Genomic DNA, 17,153 nt, shown 5'->3' with positions numbered 1-17,153 from the left:
CGGGGGCCCATCAGCTGGTTTGGCCCGTCGAGCGACTCGTGCACATCGCTTGCTCCCCTGTCCCACCGCATCCTCGAATCCTGCTTGTGTGACGTTTGCGAGAACGCTCGCTCGCTAGCTGCCAGCCTGGTCTTTGTCCAATGCCCGTCGTTGGCAGGCTCGGCTGGCCGTTGCCGTGCGGATACATGGCTGACAGGCCATGGGCACGCTTGATCATACCTGACTCTGGTCGTGGCCGTTGTCCACCCGCGGGAAGCAGGGGTGCAGGCCTGCTCAATAACGGTCGACGATCACAATGGACAAGCTGTGCGATACTGCCGCACATGGATCCGACTCGTCCCGTTGGCCTCCTGTCTAGCGCAAAAGGCTGAGAAAAATCGCTACACACCACCCACCACCACACCCCGCTGCGCCTACCGCATTCCCCGATTCGCCCTACCTACATACTTACATAAGTACATATGTACTATGTGCGTCTCTGGATTGCACAGTATCCTTTAGACCTGCCTTATCTGTCGTTTCTTGAAAACACACCAAAACTAAGGCTATCGCCCCAGCCGCAGTGTATACATATCGGGAGATTTACTGCTTATCGAGCAAAAAACCCTAGACTCGGTCCATCAGGCAAATGATCGACACGTATGTAAGCCCATCGTCACAACAATGTTTGCAATAATACGATCCAGTGACGGGAGATTTATGCCCACGGACACCGTCGCGTATACAAGGATAGTTAGTAGTAGGCCATGGTGAGAAATCTAGGCCTCTGTCGCTTCATCATACTTGCACCAACACGCACGAATGAACAGTGACGGCGCGACAACTCGTCACAACCACGTTGAAAGAAAAAAAGAACAGTTTGACAACTAATCTTGGTAACGCAAAACCCCAAGCCACGAACCTGGAGCGAAGATCCCCTGGGCCCCTCGACCTTGCTTCCCGCTGCTTCCCCTTGAGGGTTGTTGCCATTGCAGCCTGGGAGGGTGTCCGATCCCCCAACTTCTGGGACTAGTCGTACTGACCGGGGTGCTTGTTTCGCACGGGAATGCCGAATACGATGCTCAACGTACTGCAATATATCAATGCGTAGGTAGGAATGTGATTATTCCCGTACACACACTCAGTGTATACATGCGTAATCAGATGAAGAAAGAGGTCGTGACACGACCTCCAATTTCGCGGGCCATTGGCGAAATGGACTAGACCTTCATTCTGCTTTGAAATGGCCATGCCTCCAGCCGAATTTTCAGTTGCGAACGTTACTGCATAAGCGGCATTTCTGACAGGCAACGCCACGCGGTTGATTGGCTCGACATATGCCGGCTTTAATCATGAGACGAAGTGGACCGTACCATCCCAGCCGATATGTCAGACTTGCGACAAGGTCATGCTGGTCTCCCGCACATACCCTGTGCATACCACGCCGGCAGACGCCACGGATTGGAACGGACACTTGGTGGCAATGGGAAGATTTGGCCATGAGCTGATTGCTGCAGCAAGTCATCGACGAGGCCAAGTAGTCCTTTCAATGATGTCAATAAGCGCTAGCTGCCGAGTCGCTGCAGCAGGCTGCGACAACAGGATCTGGCCCGCCTCGGCCCACCAGCCATCTAGACCCATCCCTGCGCATCCTTCTTCCATCGCATTCACTCTGCTGCGATATTCCTTGCAGATTTCTACATGGACACTACAGATGCTTTGTAAAATGGTAAGAAGATATACTACCTGCCCAGCGGACGACAGTAGACGAGGCTGGGCGCCACAACCAATCAAAATGTTTAGCAGCTACTAATCTTCTGACGATTAATACCGGAGCGTATATTAGAAACTCGTCGCGTCATGATTAGTCGTGCGCCATTGACTGGATACTGAACTCGCGCATTTTTCACATGTTACGCCCACCCCATTGGAAACTGCGATACGGCCCTCCTTTTCTTTTGGCTGCCTATCACGCCCTCTACACTGGCTTTGGGCGAGAAGATGGCAATGCGCGACGGCCACTGGTCAAGATCTTGTTGTTTCTTTTCGCACAATGTCCCTCGATACCGCATTGCATGCGCCCCTCCTGCCTGATCCTGCAAGAAGCAATTCATCGGATGCGTCGCATGGCTGATTCGAACCACATTGCATTCGGGCCTTTTGATGGAAAGCAGCGCGCGCTCTCCGCAAACAATGCCTAAATCAAGTTGACATCATATTGTCTTCGTCTTGGGCTCAGAACGGTGCTGGTGACTGGTCTCTGCCTGCGTTTCACGATACTAGCGGCCTTCTAGCAGCCTTCTAGAATGCGTCCTTAGTAATTGTACTCGCCCATGTCTACTTACGCGCTGCTCGAGTCGCTCGCGTTGCTCGAGTCGAGTAACCTCGCGCAACAACCTCAATCTCCTCCCTTTTCCGTTTCAAACTACGGAAGCCCATGTCATCATCCCGTCCTTGGCGAATTACCTTATCTGGGTAGTATCGCGAGTCGCGATATCTAAACGTACATGTAAACGGGATCAGCCCAATATATCCTCAGGCCAGCACTAGCTATCGCGCGGCCTGTGCAAAAGGACAAAGCGCTATAGTTGATGCTCCTGCAAGAGCACACGTATCGCTTGGACGTCTCACAGACATGATCTTCGCCTTGTCCACTTTCTACTTGGAGCGCTGATTGCGACTACCGCACTCTACGCCCCACGCGTATAGCGTGTAACAATACACCCAGCGAATCAAATGGGGGCAACGCAAAAGTCACTCCACAACACCTCCGAAACTTATTACAGGTGGCTGGGAGACTGTAATTCCAAATATCTTTTTTTCTACCCTCCCTTCACCTCTGTTTCCCGCCACGATGCTGAGACTGTTGCATCCTCAGGATATGCAAAGATAGGCTCATCAAATGGCTGCGCATAGTCGCAAAAGTACGCGATACATTAGATGAATCGGACGACACCAAGCCTCGCGAAGGGCTATTTTTAAGGTTTCACCAAACGTTGACTGACATATCGGAGAACGTTCTCAAACTCGCGTTTCACGATCGGGGAATGCATTGCCAGCCTAAGCAAAATATCGCCTGACTCCCTGAAGAAAACAGCTCAGTGGTGGAAACTGGGATATTGCTGGGAGCAGCCCGGTATAGGCGACCTGGAACTTTACTCGACTGGGTTCCCCTAACCATGTACGGGATCGAAAATCGTCCGATCTTTCCTTCCGTCTGTACGAGAATCCCGTTGGGTATTCATCGGAAGTCACAACTGTCGTGTCCATCTGTATACAGGGTTGTTCCCCGGATGCGCGTCAAAAGACTTCAAGTAAATCTCGACCGTGGTGCAATCATGGTTCCAAACAGAAGCAGACATAGATGCGCGTGACCCTTTTGATCTTGACGTGCTGTATGAACGGCTCGGTGAAAAGGGCATTTGGCAACGCGCGACAGTGACATATTCTTGGGGCTGTGAAGGATGCATCCACGCGCAGCCTGTTAGGCTTCGAGGAACGTGGCTCCGTCTGCTCCATTCTCTCACACTTTAGGTGCCGAAACAAGATTATCATTATGGCATTCGTGTCCATTTCTCAATGTACCCAGACCCTTCCATCTTCCCCCGTCGCGAGTACCCACAAAAACTAAACATTCTCAATAGCATGAAGACCTTTGGGTATGCAACGGTTCAACTCTAATTTACGATCGACCCTTATTGTCGGGTGTACCGGTACGCGATAATTACCCAAAGCTGATTGTTTTTACCCTTTTCTTTTCGCTTCCGCTCCCACCTGATATCCTTTGCTATCGGCCCAGCCAAATGTACGCGTCACAACCCCCGCTCAAGTCAGCCCAGCCCGATTACGCGGAACTGAGTTTTACCAAGAAGATCAGCAAATCTGATGCTGTCATTCGGCCCTGCCGCGCAGTTCCGACGAGAGAGCCCTTGCGCCTGGACCCACTGTAAGATGTTAAGGATAGAATAGAGATAGAGAGAGAAAGAGAACGCGAAGGAAAAAACAAGTGAAGCGAATGACACGCAAGTGTGCGGGGAAAGGATTACATGACTTGGACAATCTACGCGCAACCATTGGCTAGTATTTGTAGCAGCATGTTCCTGGTCAATGGGGTAGCCCACCCAGCCAGCCAGGCGTCTAGGGGGGCCATAAACAAGGCATATTCGGCAGTCTTTTGTGGGGCACCCGACGACATCGACCCTCTCTTTTTTCAGCCCATCAGTCAGTTCTGTCTGTCTGACGCAAGTAAGTCCAAAAGTAAGTAATCAAAGCGAACGGGCATGCAATCAAGGAATCTTATTGTCATCTACGCCCGTTGAACAAGCTTCTCGGGGGGCCATAGTAAGCAAATTTTGGCAGGTAAATCTAGGTTTCCTACAGCCATTCATCTTCCTTTCCCACTTTGTTGGGAATTGGATCTCGTCAGAGGGTTCTCGCTCCGTCGTGTTGAGCATGGGTGAGAGTGGGGAGGGGAAGGGAGGCTGGGGGGGTTGAAGGGGAGGGGGGAATATGGAAGGGGACGAGCGCGGCCTGTCTCGGGCCTGTTTCTGGTCTCCCCCTGCCCTGTCAATGTCAATACCGGCAAGTGTGGGAATGGGCTTTTGCTTCCTTCCACCCCCAGTGCCCATCATCAGCAAGGCCTAAGGGCCCAAAACCCAAGGTCCGGCTGGGCTATTGACCATGGACATGGGGGTGGTGGATGGTGGGAGGGGGAAGGGGGGGGCATTATGGCACGATTTGACACCTGATATCCGCCGTGTCATCGGGCCTTATACCCCCGCCTTGAACAAGATAAACCTCGTTGACTTTCCCGAGCCATGTGCCGATCTTACAGCCTGGGTCTCACTGGCTCAAAGATCATGGACAGCGAGGTTTGGGTTGGTATTGGGTAGGCTTTAGCCTGTGCTCCACCCCCCGTCCTCCCCTTTGTCCGGAGATTTACCCTATACAGTAAGGGGGGAACAGAAGGAAGCAAACATGCATGCCTACTACATACGAGCAACACTGTGTTTTGAACCAAAACACTTTTGTTGGCAAGTTAGTTCTTCAGTCTCGTTCAGAAACAGTAGGAACACTCAATTATGGCCCCCTCAAACATTTCTATTTGATTACTCTTTACACGATAATGGGGAACTTGGAACCCAAGCCTCTTGGCCCTGTAGCCGCCCAACAAATGGTCATACATATGTGAATCAATCTAGGACTGCAGAAATACATTGCATGTGATGTCTATCTATCTACCTGACAAATAAGCCCGACACTTGTGTATAGTCCTTTCATCACGAAGTGATCAAACCCCCCAATCACTCTAGTCTACGCAAACAAACCACTTTCACTCTTTCTCGATACTCTCTCCATTTCATAGCCCTATTCGAATACCATAGCCACAGACACACGTGTAGCACTAATCACTAATCACCCAACACAACAAACTTCTTCACATCCCCCATCTTAACCCCGAAATCATCACCCCATAATCATCCTATATTCATCCCCCCCTTTCCTTCACAAACTCAAGAGAGAACACTAAACCCACATCCCTCCCTCCCGTGCCCCCCCCCCCCCAAAACCATCCTAAAAGCTCCCCAAAGATCACAGCGCCTTCCTCCGCGCACTACTCAACCCCCCAACCCCGTCTCCACATCCCCCCGTCTCCGCACAACCTTATTGTTTATTGTCCCTTTCCCCTTTTCTTTTCTTTCGTTCTGTTAACCTTCTGGAGGGCTGGTGAGGGACTAGGGTGGGGGGGGTACAGGTTTGATCCTTGTTGTTTTGGGGGACAGGACATGGTCGGGGGGTTTTGATTACTTTACCGGTTTATGTGTGGAAAAGGGGGTGTGTGTACGTGGGTGGAGCTTGGGGAATTGTGTAGTTGTGTGGAGATAGTATGGGGAGGTGGGTTTGGGGGAGTGAAGTGGTGGTAGATGATTTTGACTGTGTGTGTGCTTTTTTATGTGAATTGGAGGTGAGTCTTTGAGGAACTAGTAGGGGTATAGGGATTAGATATATTGCATAGTGAAGAGAATTTATGATGATATTTGGCTTAAAAGTAAAGGAGTTCTTGGACTTTCGTATTTGGGTTTTTTTTTTTGGTTCTCTGTGATGTGATATATCTACTGGTTTGGTTATCAGGCCTGCATCTTTTATACAGTGTGTTTGGGATGTAACAACTGAATTTTTATACTGAATATGGCTGAGAGAGATGAATATTTGTTCTGTTCTACGTGTTTCGGTTTTTTATCTGCTCGATTAGAGGATATATGAGATTGTGTGGTTCTGTCCTTTAGTTAGGAAGATTGCGTTACAGACGTGTTATCGTGTTTGCAAAATTAGAGAGAAGTCATTCAGAACTCTGTTGTGCAGATTTCTACAATAGACCTATTTTTTTTACTACGTTCGTATAATAATAAACATCGAGGTGAATTTGGATGCATAGAATTCATAGTATATGTTAATGTGACTGTGTGTATATTGAGGTTGTTGCTGTCAATGTGTCTATTAGCGCATATTTCCTTCACACACTTCATCTTTAAAAAAACCAGCCACCAACACACAGAACACGATAGTAGCAACGAAGGGAATTATATTAAGACCCAAGAACTTAAACTACTGGTTCTACCAAAAAACAGACAGTAATTTTATTCTTGTAAGTAATCGAATACATCACAGCATGCGCCCCTCACAATTTATCTCATCATAGACAACTCATAAAATTCATACATCGACATACATAGCATCGCTTTTTTGATCAAACCAAGAAAAAATCCAACACCACATAAATGTACAATCACGCCTCCTTCTCACCCTCAGGCTCCTCAAACTCCACCAGCGCAGTCCCTGCCTTACACAAATCGCCCTTGCCATGGACAATCCTCTTTACAATACCCTGACTTGGACTCCTGATCACAGTCTCCATCTTCATACTCTCAATCACGACAAGTGCCTGATCTTTCTTAACCTCCTGACCCTCCTCAACTTCGACACGGAGAACCTTGCAGGGCATGGGAGCAAGAACGCTGTTGGCGACATCCTTGACGCCAAGAGCCTTCTTGGTCCACTCGGGCATGGCGAGCCGGAGGCGGTGTTGGCGGCCGAGATGGAAGAGGGTGATGCGGTCTTCGTCGCGGACAAAGGTTGTTTCGAGACGGGTGTGCGGATAGAAGGATGTTAGTTTGTTGCTTGAAGGAGAAAAGGAAGATGTGACGTTGTTGTATGTTTTGTCGCCCACGGTAATGTCGAATTTCTGGGGACTTGTCTGACGGATAGTGACTTTTGTTGCTTTGGCATCGCCTTTGCCGTCGGCGGGTGTCTCGACGAGGTTGAATTCGCGTTGTTGGTAGGCGCTGCTGAAGCCGAAGCCAACAGCTGTCACGGGCGGTCCTGTCCATACGTCTCCTTTTGACGCAGAGATTTGCTGAAGAGCGAGACCCAGTGCGGCTTGACTGTAGACTTCTGGCGCTGGAGGCTCAGGGGTAAAGAGCTCGCTGTGATGCTTCTGGATGTATCCGGTCTCTACGTCACCGGCGACAAAGTCTGGAGACACACACATACGCTTGATAAATTCGATATTTGTGACGGGGCCAGCAACTTCGTACTCCTCGAGTGCGGCTCGCAGTTTCTGGATTGCTGCTTCGCGTGTGGGGCCTTGGACGATGAGTTTGGCGATCATGGGGTCGTAGTGCGAAGATACTTCATCACCAGCGATGAAGCCAGAGTCGATGCGCACGGTAGAGCTGGGTTGGGGTGTCTTGAGATGAAGCAACAGTCCAGAGTCGGGGATGAAGTTCATGTCTGGGTTCTCGGCGTATATGCGCGCCTCAATGGCATGTCCCCTCTCCTTGATCCTCTGCTCGATTTGTTGCTGGGTAAGGGGCAGTTTTCCACCCTCAGCAACAATAAGCTGCCACCTTACAAGATCTTCGCCAGTAACCATTTCAGTCACGGGATGCTCGACCTGCAGTCTAGTGTTCATCTCCATGAAGAAGAATTCACCCGTATCGTTGTCGAAGATGAACTCGACAGTTCCTGCTCCTTCGTAGCCCACGGCAAGAGCAGCCTGTCTAGCCTTCTCCCAGATATCTTGCCTGACGGCCTCGTCCAAGTGGGGGGCCGGAGACTCCTCGAGAATTTTCTGGTGTCGGCGTTGGATACTGCAATCTCTCTCGCCCAATGCGACGCAATTTCCATGCTTGTCGGCGAAGACCTGGATTTCAATGTGGCGCGGTGTGGTGATGTACTTCTCGACCAGCATGACTTCATCTCCAAAGGAATTGCGCGCTTCTGACTTTGCAGAGGCTAGTTGATCAAGGAATTCCGACTCGTCCTTGACAATGCGCATGCCCTTGCCGCCTCCACCTTTGACGGCCTTGAGGAGCACGGGATAGCCGATGCTGGCTGCTTGTTCCTTGAGGTACTCTGGATCTTGGTTGGAGCCATGGTATCCGGGAATGCAGGGAACGCCGGCTTTGGTCATAATGTCTTTGGACTCACTTCTGCATGTTAGCTAGCATGGCTATATTGGATGGTCAGGGCGCACCTCTTGCTTCCCATGGACTCGATTGCTTTCCATGGGGGACCAATGAAGGTCAAGCCCGCATCTGTACATTTTCTCGCAAAGGTCGGGTTCTCGCTCAACTACAGTGCCCGTTAGTGTCATGCCATGTCGGTGTTTGGAGCGACGTACGAAGCCGTAGCCCGGATGTATACCCTGGCAGCCCTGCTCCTTTGCAATCTGTATTATGCGATCGCCATCGAGATATGCAGAGGGGTCGCCGAGATTGACGGCATAGGGCGAGCTGAGGGCATGCTGTGACCGGGCATCGGGGTCTGTGTAGAGGGTTGTGGTCCGGATGCCGTATTCTGATGCTGTGCGGCCGACTCGTCTAAGACCATGTCAGATGCTTTGCTTGCTCGTCCACAGCATGAGGCTTACAATGCAATTTCTCCACGATTTGCTATGAGGACAGAGGTAAGCGACTTGGGTGTGGGCGCAGCGGTGGAATTGCAGCGGATGCCATTGGGAGCAAGCAGCTGGCGCGAAAGGTGAGTAGACTTGCGAAAGGCACGCATGGTCACGAATGCAGTCTATGGAGCAGATGAGATGGACAGATTGATTGACTGGTAGACTGCTTGACTGACTGCACAGCTACAAAAAAGTAAAGCACATGCGGTGCTGAGCCATGGAATGTGTGCGAGGAGCCTCGGTGTCGTGTTAAGCCGCGTGGAGCCGGGCGACGTCAATACGCGGGGAAGAGGCACGCGCAAACGGGAGCGGGCAGTCGCACTCCACGCCAGCAACTCAATGGGGAAGGAGCGTGGGTGACGTGGGACGGCGCCAGCCAGCTCACTGTTGCTTGTTGCCCGTCGCGCTTTCCTCGAGAATGCGCCACTCATCATCGCGCTGATGGTCCCCGTGCGCCTGAATGCGTCTTCTGCGCGCGCCCGCGTCATAGCCTCCACTTACTCGGACTGCACCCTCGACAAGGACACGCCCCATCTCCATCCACTATGAGCGACTACGAAGACGAGTACGACTACGACGATGCCGAGTTCTTCTACGTCGAAGATGAGTACATGGCAGCCGACGACCTCGCAGAGCACGCTGTAGCCTCGCCCCCACCGGCCACATGCGGCGACGAAGACATGGAAGAAGACTGGGACCGCTTCGATTACTTCAACGATCTCGAGTACGCCTCCGACGGCTACGATGACACTACTTTCCAGCCGCTCGACGTCAAGGGCGCAAAGGCGGGCTCCAAGAGGAAACGGCCAGTACGCCGTCCAGTTAGGAAGAGCAAGGCCGACACCAACACAAGTACGGACGCAGAACCCGCTGCACCAACTCACTCGCCAATTGTCTGGCGCTCTCAGGCAGACCGTGGCGTGAAACCCAAAGCACTCGAGGACAACGCGCAGCCATATGCCCTCTTCAAGAACTGGCGTGAGACGCTCGCCAATATACCAGAATGGGCAAAGGGGTCGCCGCCAACCTCACCAGGCGCACCCTCAATTCCGTCAGAAAAAGGAAAGGGCAAAATGGCTTTTGTTACAGAGCCCGCGTCGCCGCCCTACGACGAGGACGAAGAAGAGGGCCACGACGAGGCTACAAGTGAACAAGGACAAGGCATCTCTCAGGAGGCTCTTTTAGCAGCCCTACAGCGTCAACTCGCTGCTGCCGGCGGTCCACTGAGTGGCATGGATCCTCAACAGCTCCTCGAATTCGCCATGCGCATGGCCGCCGACCAGGACGCAGGCGACGACATTGCAGGCGAGATGGCCGACGCGATGCTCGAAGGCTCAGACGAAGAAGACGACGGCGACGCCGAAGAAAAGCTTCTCTCCTGGGTGGCCCAACAGCGCAACGGCAACAAAGAAGTCGCAGAAGCCGACTCCGACGTAGCCCCTTGCAGCAAACGACCCCCCACACCCCCTCCCTCAACCGCCACTCGCAGCGTCTCCGCATCCCAGACAGACACCACCCCTTCCGCCCCCACATCTACTAGCCAATCCACAGATTCCAAAATCCCAAAACCCTCCCGCAAACGCAAAGCCGACGACGAGCCCACCACAGACGGTGCCGCAAAAACAGCAAAGAAACGTTCGACGAGATCCTTTGATGCGCCCACGGCCGCTAGTCAGGCTAAAGCTGCGACCGCGAAACCTGCCACGAGGTCGAGGACGGGTCGGCGGACCTGAGAAATTTGGGTATGAATGTTAAGTCCTGGTGTAGGAAGTAGAGATGTGCTGGAGTAACGCACTGCTATATTCGATATGACATATGGAGAAAAAAAAGAGAGAGAGAGAGCTTATGGCATAAATGCTCGGTATGGATTGGGGGGTGGGATACGCGTAATGAGCCAGGAATTCGATTATCATCATTCCTCTTTTTGTATGATTAGTTTTTTTTCCTTTTCTGTTTGCTTTCTGAGGTCAAGGATGCGCTTCACGTCTCGATCGGGTACTTGCACGGGGATTTTCCCCCCCTTCCTGGGGTTTTCTGGGACAGGATGGGAGGGGAAGGGGGGCGCGGCGCTGTATTTAAATTAGGTATATACCCCCCCGTTATGCTTCACTGTGATTTTGGAATATGAAAGCCAGTGAATTGGCACTTTTTATTTCTGCGTACGAAATTATATCTTGGGTGATGATAGGACAGAGAGGTGTGAATCAAGGTGTCGAGTTTGAAAATACGTCACTTGTATCAACACGAACAAAACAAATCATATCCGATCAAAATCATGAGTGTACAATACAAGAATGGTATTAAGAACGCTATCAAATAAAATCATCTTAAAACTACAATCCTACTTCACCTCCATCTCCATCTACAATCTTCACGCCCCCACCACCGCCTCTTCACTACCCCTCGCACCGTCCCGCACCCCTTGCACGGGTGCCCTCTTCTCCCCAAAATTATGCAACCGCTCCCCAATCAAATAAACCTCATCGCGGACAACCAGCCTCCAGCGAACAAGCAACCTCACAACCGCCGACGAGGCCCACATAAGCACGATACTAAGGCCCACGGCGGGGAAACTAAAGCGCCAAACCTGGTTCTTCGTCGCCTCGCTCGCACCACGGTATAGAACTCTTGTCGCGAAGAATGCTAAGCTGGATGGGATAGCAATGGCGACGAGGAAGATGGCGAGGACGGGGATTACAAAGCATCTAGTCGCAATTCTCGCATTGGGATAAAGATACCCGTCACGCACGACAGCGGCAAAAGCGCGGGCGGGGCGGGAATTGCGATTTGAGAAGATGAGTCTGGCGGCGAGGCGCGAGTACAAGAAGCCGAGGGTCCAGTCTTGAATGAGGTGCACTACGTGCGGCTCTTTGGGGCCGAGGTAAGCATGCAGAGGCATGAGGAAGTAGAGTTCGAGGATGACAGCGAACAAAAAGGGGATGGCGAAGATGATGCTGGCCCAGACGTATGAGAAGCGGAGGGCGCGGCCACCCACGCGCGCTGTAGTTGCTGCGACGGTGCGTAAGGTAGACATGGGGTCTGGGAGACGTCTGTTGAGGGAAGATATGAATTTTGTGGCGTGGTAGCCCGAGTAGGCAATGCTGGCTAGGGTGTAGACTCCGAGGGAGAAGGCGTGGATGTCGTTCATTTCGACCGTTGGGGGGAGGAAGAGCGAGAAGAGGTAACGACCGAAGAGGAGAGGCAGGATGGTGACACTAACTCCCGACAGGCCCATGAAAATCCAGATTGTGACTACGAAGCAGAAGATGCGCAGGCGGAACCATGGCGGTATGAAAACCATGGATACAAGATCAGAGTTGTGCACACCTCCTTCGTTCTGGCCGTCTTTGCGCACATTGTTTCGATCCACTTCGACAAAGACAGGCTGGCCCTTAGGAATGCGGGCTTGATCTGAAGATGGAGCACGCACATATCTGCCATCCTCGCCTTCTTGCTCCGGAACCTTGTCACCGAAGAGAAAGTTTGAAAGGCGGAGGAAACCGGCGCACTTCTGGAAACACCACTTGTAGACGGCGTGTAGGCCCTCGCTAGGCTTGTAAAATTTGATGATCACTGGCGTAAGGAAGTTGTAAAAGAGGAGGTCAAGTGGGAACTCTAGCGACGGTGCTTCGGTTGTCCAATGAATTGGCAGAACATTGGAAGTTGCCCGGCTCAGAGTCCAAACCACTCCTCCAAGACAAACAATGACGAGTGCGCCGTAGACCAGAGCACTGAAGGCAATCTTGCGAAGCTGAGTAGTGACACTGCGCTCTAGAACGTCACGGACCGGATGGAATGTAGGGTCATCTGGATCGCGGATGAAGTACAGGACACCCTTGCGCATAATCTTACGGCACATGGAGACGAAGAGTGCAAAGTGGAACATGTAGCAAGTGCCAATGAACCAGTGCACAAACCCAGATGTCCACGGACTTTCCCTAGCAAATTGCCACCGCGTGTACAGCGTAGCATTCTTGAAAAGAGGGAGCATGGCGAGATCGAGGAGCAGGCCACAGTACAGTGGGAATACCAACATCTCGATGCTGATGATCAAGATTACCTTGAGCACACCACCGGCTTGTTGTAGAATGTCGGAAATGATGCGTTCGATTTTCTGTCCTTGCTGTGATGAGCTAAAGGGAGTACCGCGCTTGAGGTACACAGCACCAGCCAAGGCGAAGAACCCATAGCCAGCAAGAATGGCAATCATGCGATCGCTGGCTGTCCAGTAGTCCATTGCAGTATACGCGGAAGTTGTGTTGTGAGTCGAATCCAAATCAAGGGTAATCTTGTATGATTTGGAAGCCCATAGCCATGACAACAAGGCGCCGCCTCGTCCATATGCGGATGTAAAGGTATTTGTGGCGAGAGACGGCAAGTGTCCGGCAACCCTCAACACAAGCTTGGGTAGCGAGTCAGCTGAGATTTCTTCAATGATTGCGTTTGCAAAATGGCTGGTCTCGTTGAGCGCGAACGAAGTCGTATTTTGCAGGCTTCGCAAAGAAGCATGGGCATTTACTGAGAGTCGGAAGGAGTCGGGTCCAGGCGATAGAGGCGATTCCATAAACATTTTGCTGATACGAACCATGGAGCTCTCTGCAAGAGAATAAGCAGGCGTTGATATTGTGCGAAGTGGGCCCTCGACCGCTTCTGAAAGTTTGCCCCAGGAAAAGAGCTTGACCAGACCAGATATGGCAGCAGAGCTCCAATACGTTGCGCCGGCCACGACAAATAGAGTGACATCAACAATCAAGTCTGTGATGGTGGCAACTACTTGCAGAGGTAGCTTGATGAAGAGCGAGACAGGACTTCCCATGAAGAGAATGACAACCTTACCCCAAAGGTAAGGGAGCCAAACTGCACAGGCCAGTGTTGCAGAAATCAACACTGCGCTGAACAAGGCGTTCTGGAAAAGACCAACCAGGGGCCCTTGCATGCCAATGAGTTCAAGTATGCCCTCCAAGTCCTCTGCATCTTCAATCGCTTCCTGGTCATTGACATCGATACCAGCCTGTGCAGCGGCAGCAGCTACCTCAGCATCCTGTGCGGGGGCATTGCCGTGATCTCGCGCCTCGTTGCCCATAAATGGGACAAACGGCGCCTCATCTGCCAAGTCACGAACAATGTGCTCCTCATTGCCTCCCTCATCAGCTGCCTGGGCTGCAGGCGCTACGTCTCCAAACATCCAATCCAATACGCGGTTTACTGGGTTTCCTGGGGCTTGAGGGTCTGCGGGTTGAACTGGGTTTACAGGTGCAGGAGGCTCGTTTTGATGTTCCTCGTCCTCCTCAGCTTCGGTTTCTTCGTCTGCAGTCAAATTGTACGCGGGGTGGCTGGCATCAAACTCTACTTCAATAGTGGTATTAACCGTAACACCGTTGTCCGAATCAGCGGTAGTGCTTTCAGACGATGAAGCGAATTCATGTGATGTGTCTTCATTCGATGCTTCTTCGTCACCATAATCAACAGCTTTGGCTTTCCCCTTGTCGTGTGCGGGCTCTCTTTCCAGCGCTTGGTCAGAGTCATCCCCCACAACTTCAGGAACCTGCTGCCAACTTCCGCTACTATGATCACTATGCTGCTCGTGATCTGATACACTCCCACGCTCTTGAGCTGGTTGTCGGTCTCCAGCGTTATTTCCCCAAGAACTGGGTACCTCGTTCGTATCGCCAGCGGCTGGTTCCGACGCTTGTGGCAGGTTCTCGAACGACCAAGTGTTGGCCTCTTCTAGGCTGCGACGAATCTCTGTAGCAATAAACGAGCGGTCGCGTGCTGGCATGTTTGGCCTTGACCAGGATGCAGACGAATCAGAATCTGCTGCATCTGGTGTGGAACTCGAGGGCAGGGGAAGTGAGGAAGTGCGTGCGGGAAAAGTTGAGCTACTGGCTTCTTCTTCTTCATCATCATCATCTTCTTCTTCAGCTTGGTTGGCAGACTCTCCAGCACTCATCGCTTGGCGAAGAGACTCTTGAAGATTTTGAGCAGTCGCATCATCCTGGTTGAAGATATCGGCAAGGCCATTGGCCGATTCCGATTGCAACATTGCTCGAACATCATCTGACAAACCTTCGCGTACTAATCTTCGGACCAAGTCATCACGTTCCCTGCGGAGTGAAGAAGACCGACGCACCCGGCGTATTGTGGGGTCTGGTGCGTCGTGCTCTTCGGCTTGGGCGTTATTGTCGGGGAAACCTGGCTCGTCTTCATCATGGTCATGCAGCTCGTGAGCGTCTTGAGCGACCTCGGCATGCAGAGCGTCCAGAGCATCGTCCAGCTCATCTTCATCAACCACAACATCCTCAACATGAGCGTCGTCGTCAAAGATTGCGGCCTGCTGTGCAGCAGCATTGTCGCCAAGAGCAACCATGTTGATTACCGGTTGCTGCTGGACAACCCATTCTCTAATGAGAAATACCAAGATGAACGCGACTACTACAAGCAGAGTGATGATTTGACCTTCAATTACATCGATGATAAAGCGGTTGGCTGACTGGGATTGGAACCAATTGAAGAAAGAGACGTCGGAGAGCAACGAAGGGCTACGGACACCGAGAGGACTTGACGTGATATTCGATGCCGTAATATTCTTGTCAACGACGGACAAGAGATGTGATTGGTCACTTTGGGGCAGCTGAAGGAACGGATACGGGGCGCCAATAAAGAGGCGTTCCGCAAACCTCCAGAGCATGGACTGGGGAGTAGTTTTGTTGTTGGGTGTGAGGGATATGGATGCTAGTGAGCTGGTATTGTTCCTGGTCTTGGCATTTTCAACTGCAGCCCGGATCGTGTTTAGTTCACTGGGGGAGAATCGGCGCATGTCCGGTGTGTCGGCCGTGTCTATGAATATTTCTCGCGACCAGCCGCCATCGCCGACCCAGAAGAGGCTGCGCCAGACTACGCGCATGCACCAGGGAAGCAGGAACAGCCACACGGCGCCTACGAGGACACCGCGACACCAGGTGACAAACATGTTGAAGACATGGAGGGTGGCGCGGTGGATGAAGACCGTGGTAGGTATTCGGTTGGGCATGTTTGGGTGGTATAGTTTGGTGAAGCGAAAGGACGTCTTGCACAGCTCGCAGTGCTTCTTTTGCGTGTGCGAGAGCCACTCCATCAGACACTCCTGGTGGACATATCTTATGCTGCCGCTGCATTTGCAGGGGAAGAAGAGGGGCTCTTCGGCAGTGCCTTCTCCACGGCAAATTCGACAGGTATCGGCTTCGTCTCTGTCGAATGTTCTTGTGTCGGGCGAGTCGGGGGCATCGTCGAACGGCCCCGCATTCAGAGGCGCGGCATCGGTGGCCATTGTTAGGTGGTATTAAAAGACGTATACGGGGTATAGGAGGGCGAAGTGAAGTCGTCGGGGCAGTGGGATTTCAGGCAGGAGCCGTAGAGTGAGGTATCTCAAGTAGTCATCGGGACTAAAGTGACGGAGAATAGTTTCTGGGTGCGTCGCGTGCCGGTACGCGGTGGAATAGCAGGATAAGGCTCGGCTTGTGGAGGCAAGCAGAGTACGACAAGAAATATACAGACCGACCGACAGACAGGAAAGGGAGTGGGGTATGAAGGGGGAATGATAGGGGTGGGTGAGGGAAGGCGCCAGAATGGTGAAGGCGGCGGCAGAGGACACCGGGCGGAAGTGGTGGTGATGTCGCCGCCGGACCCTTGGAAGCAGTCTTGGCACAGCACCCCCCGGCCACCATAACGGCTATGTCAGTAAGTACATACGCTATCCTAGTAGTAGTGCCTGGGGGGATACTCTATTCTACTATTACTGCTCACACTAAGTACGTACATTTCTGACAAACAAGCATGGGGTCTTGCTCTGGCCCGGCCCTTAAAAGTAGCCATGCTGTGACGAAACACCGGCTGTTGGCACACGCAAACGGCCCATTTTCTCGGTGCACGACGAGCGTGGGTGTTACAGAGCTCGCAGAAGGAACAGCAGCAGGGGCAACCTGAGGCACTCGCATCCCCCCAGCTCCATTTCTGCCGTCGCGACACAGATACACATACATATGCACTCGTGTCCGCTGTCGTCCTGTCACGTATCACAATAATACCCACTGCCACAATCAGCTCGCATGCCCAAATCCTGATCTTGTTCTGTCTCTCTTCCTGCGCCCGCACGTGCAAATTACATCACTGCTGCAGCTCGGTTGTGCTGCACCCCCAACGCTAAACAGACAGGTTACGTTGAGAGCGCCCATCA

General features: G+C 52.2%; 5 protein-coding genes across 5 annotated transcripts; 1 reads left to right on the top strand and 4 right to left on the bottom strand.

Annotated features, from left to right (window-relative positions):
• Positions 1–10: 10 nt before the first annotated feature.
• COCCADRAFT_23847 (uncharacterized protein) lies at positions 11–325 on the bottom strand (the record flags this gene model as incomplete). The annotated part of the gene is made up of 1 exon (XM_007711098.1): positions 11–325. One exon carries the CDS (start codon positions 323–325, stop codon positions 11–13), a length of 315 nt encoding a protein of 104 aa, XP_007709288.1.
• Positions 326–1,892: 1,567 nt separating this feature from the next.
• Positions 1,893–2,418, bottom strand: COCCADRAFT_23846 (uncharacterized protein; the record flags this gene model as incomplete). Its single annotated transcript, XM_007711097.1, has 2 exons — positions 1,893–2,176; positions 2,325–2,418. 2 exons carry the CDS (start codon positions 2,416–2,418, stop codon positions 1,893–1,895), a joined length of 378 nt encoding a protein of 125 aa, XP_007709287.1.
• A 4,348-nt stretch (positions 2,419–6,766) lies between these two features.
• On the bottom strand, positions 6,767–9,048 carry COCCADRAFT_23845 (uncharacterized protein; the record flags this gene model as incomplete). Its single annotated transcript, XM_007711096.1, has 4 exons — positions 6,767–8,468; positions 8,516–8,613; positions 8,663–8,861; positions 8,912–9,048. The coding sequence occupies 4 exons, from the start codon at positions 9,046–9,048 to the stop codon at positions 6,767–6,769; spliced, it is 2,136 nt and encodes a 711-aa protein (XP_007709286.1).
• A 456-nt stretch (positions 9,049–9,504) lies between these two features.
• On the top strand, positions 9,505–10,668 carry COCCADRAFT_65157 (uncharacterized protein; the record flags this gene model as incomplete). The annotated part of the gene is made up of 1 exon (XM_007711150.1): positions 9,505–10,668. A coding segment is annotated over one exon (1,164 nt), but the record flags the coding sequence as incomplete, so codon positions are not given.
• Positions 10,669–11,312: 644 nt separating this feature from the next.
• On the bottom strand, positions 11,313–16,247 carry COCCADRAFT_88403 (uncharacterized protein; the record flags this gene model as incomplete). The annotated part of the gene is made up of 2 exons (XM_007711149.1): positions 11,313–15,016; positions 15,134–16,247. The coding sequence occupies 2 exons, from the start codon at positions 16,245–16,247 to the stop codon at positions 11,313–11,315; spliced, it is 4,818 nt and encodes a 1,605-aa protein (XP_007709339.1).
• Positions 16,248–17,153: the final 906 nt, after the last annotated feature.

The sequence above is a fragment of the Bipolaris zeicola genome (genome assembly GCF_000523435.1).
Source record: "Bipolaris zeicola 26-R-13 unplaced genomic scaffold scaffold_25, whole genome shotgun sequence".
NCBI classification, from domain to species: Eukaryota; Fungi; Ascomycota; class Dothideomycetes; order Pleosporales; family Pleosporaceae; genus Bipolaris; species Bipolaris zeicola.
The sequence above is the reverse complement of the archived record's forward strand: the minus strand, read 5'-3'. Positions and strand labels throughout refer to the sequence as shown.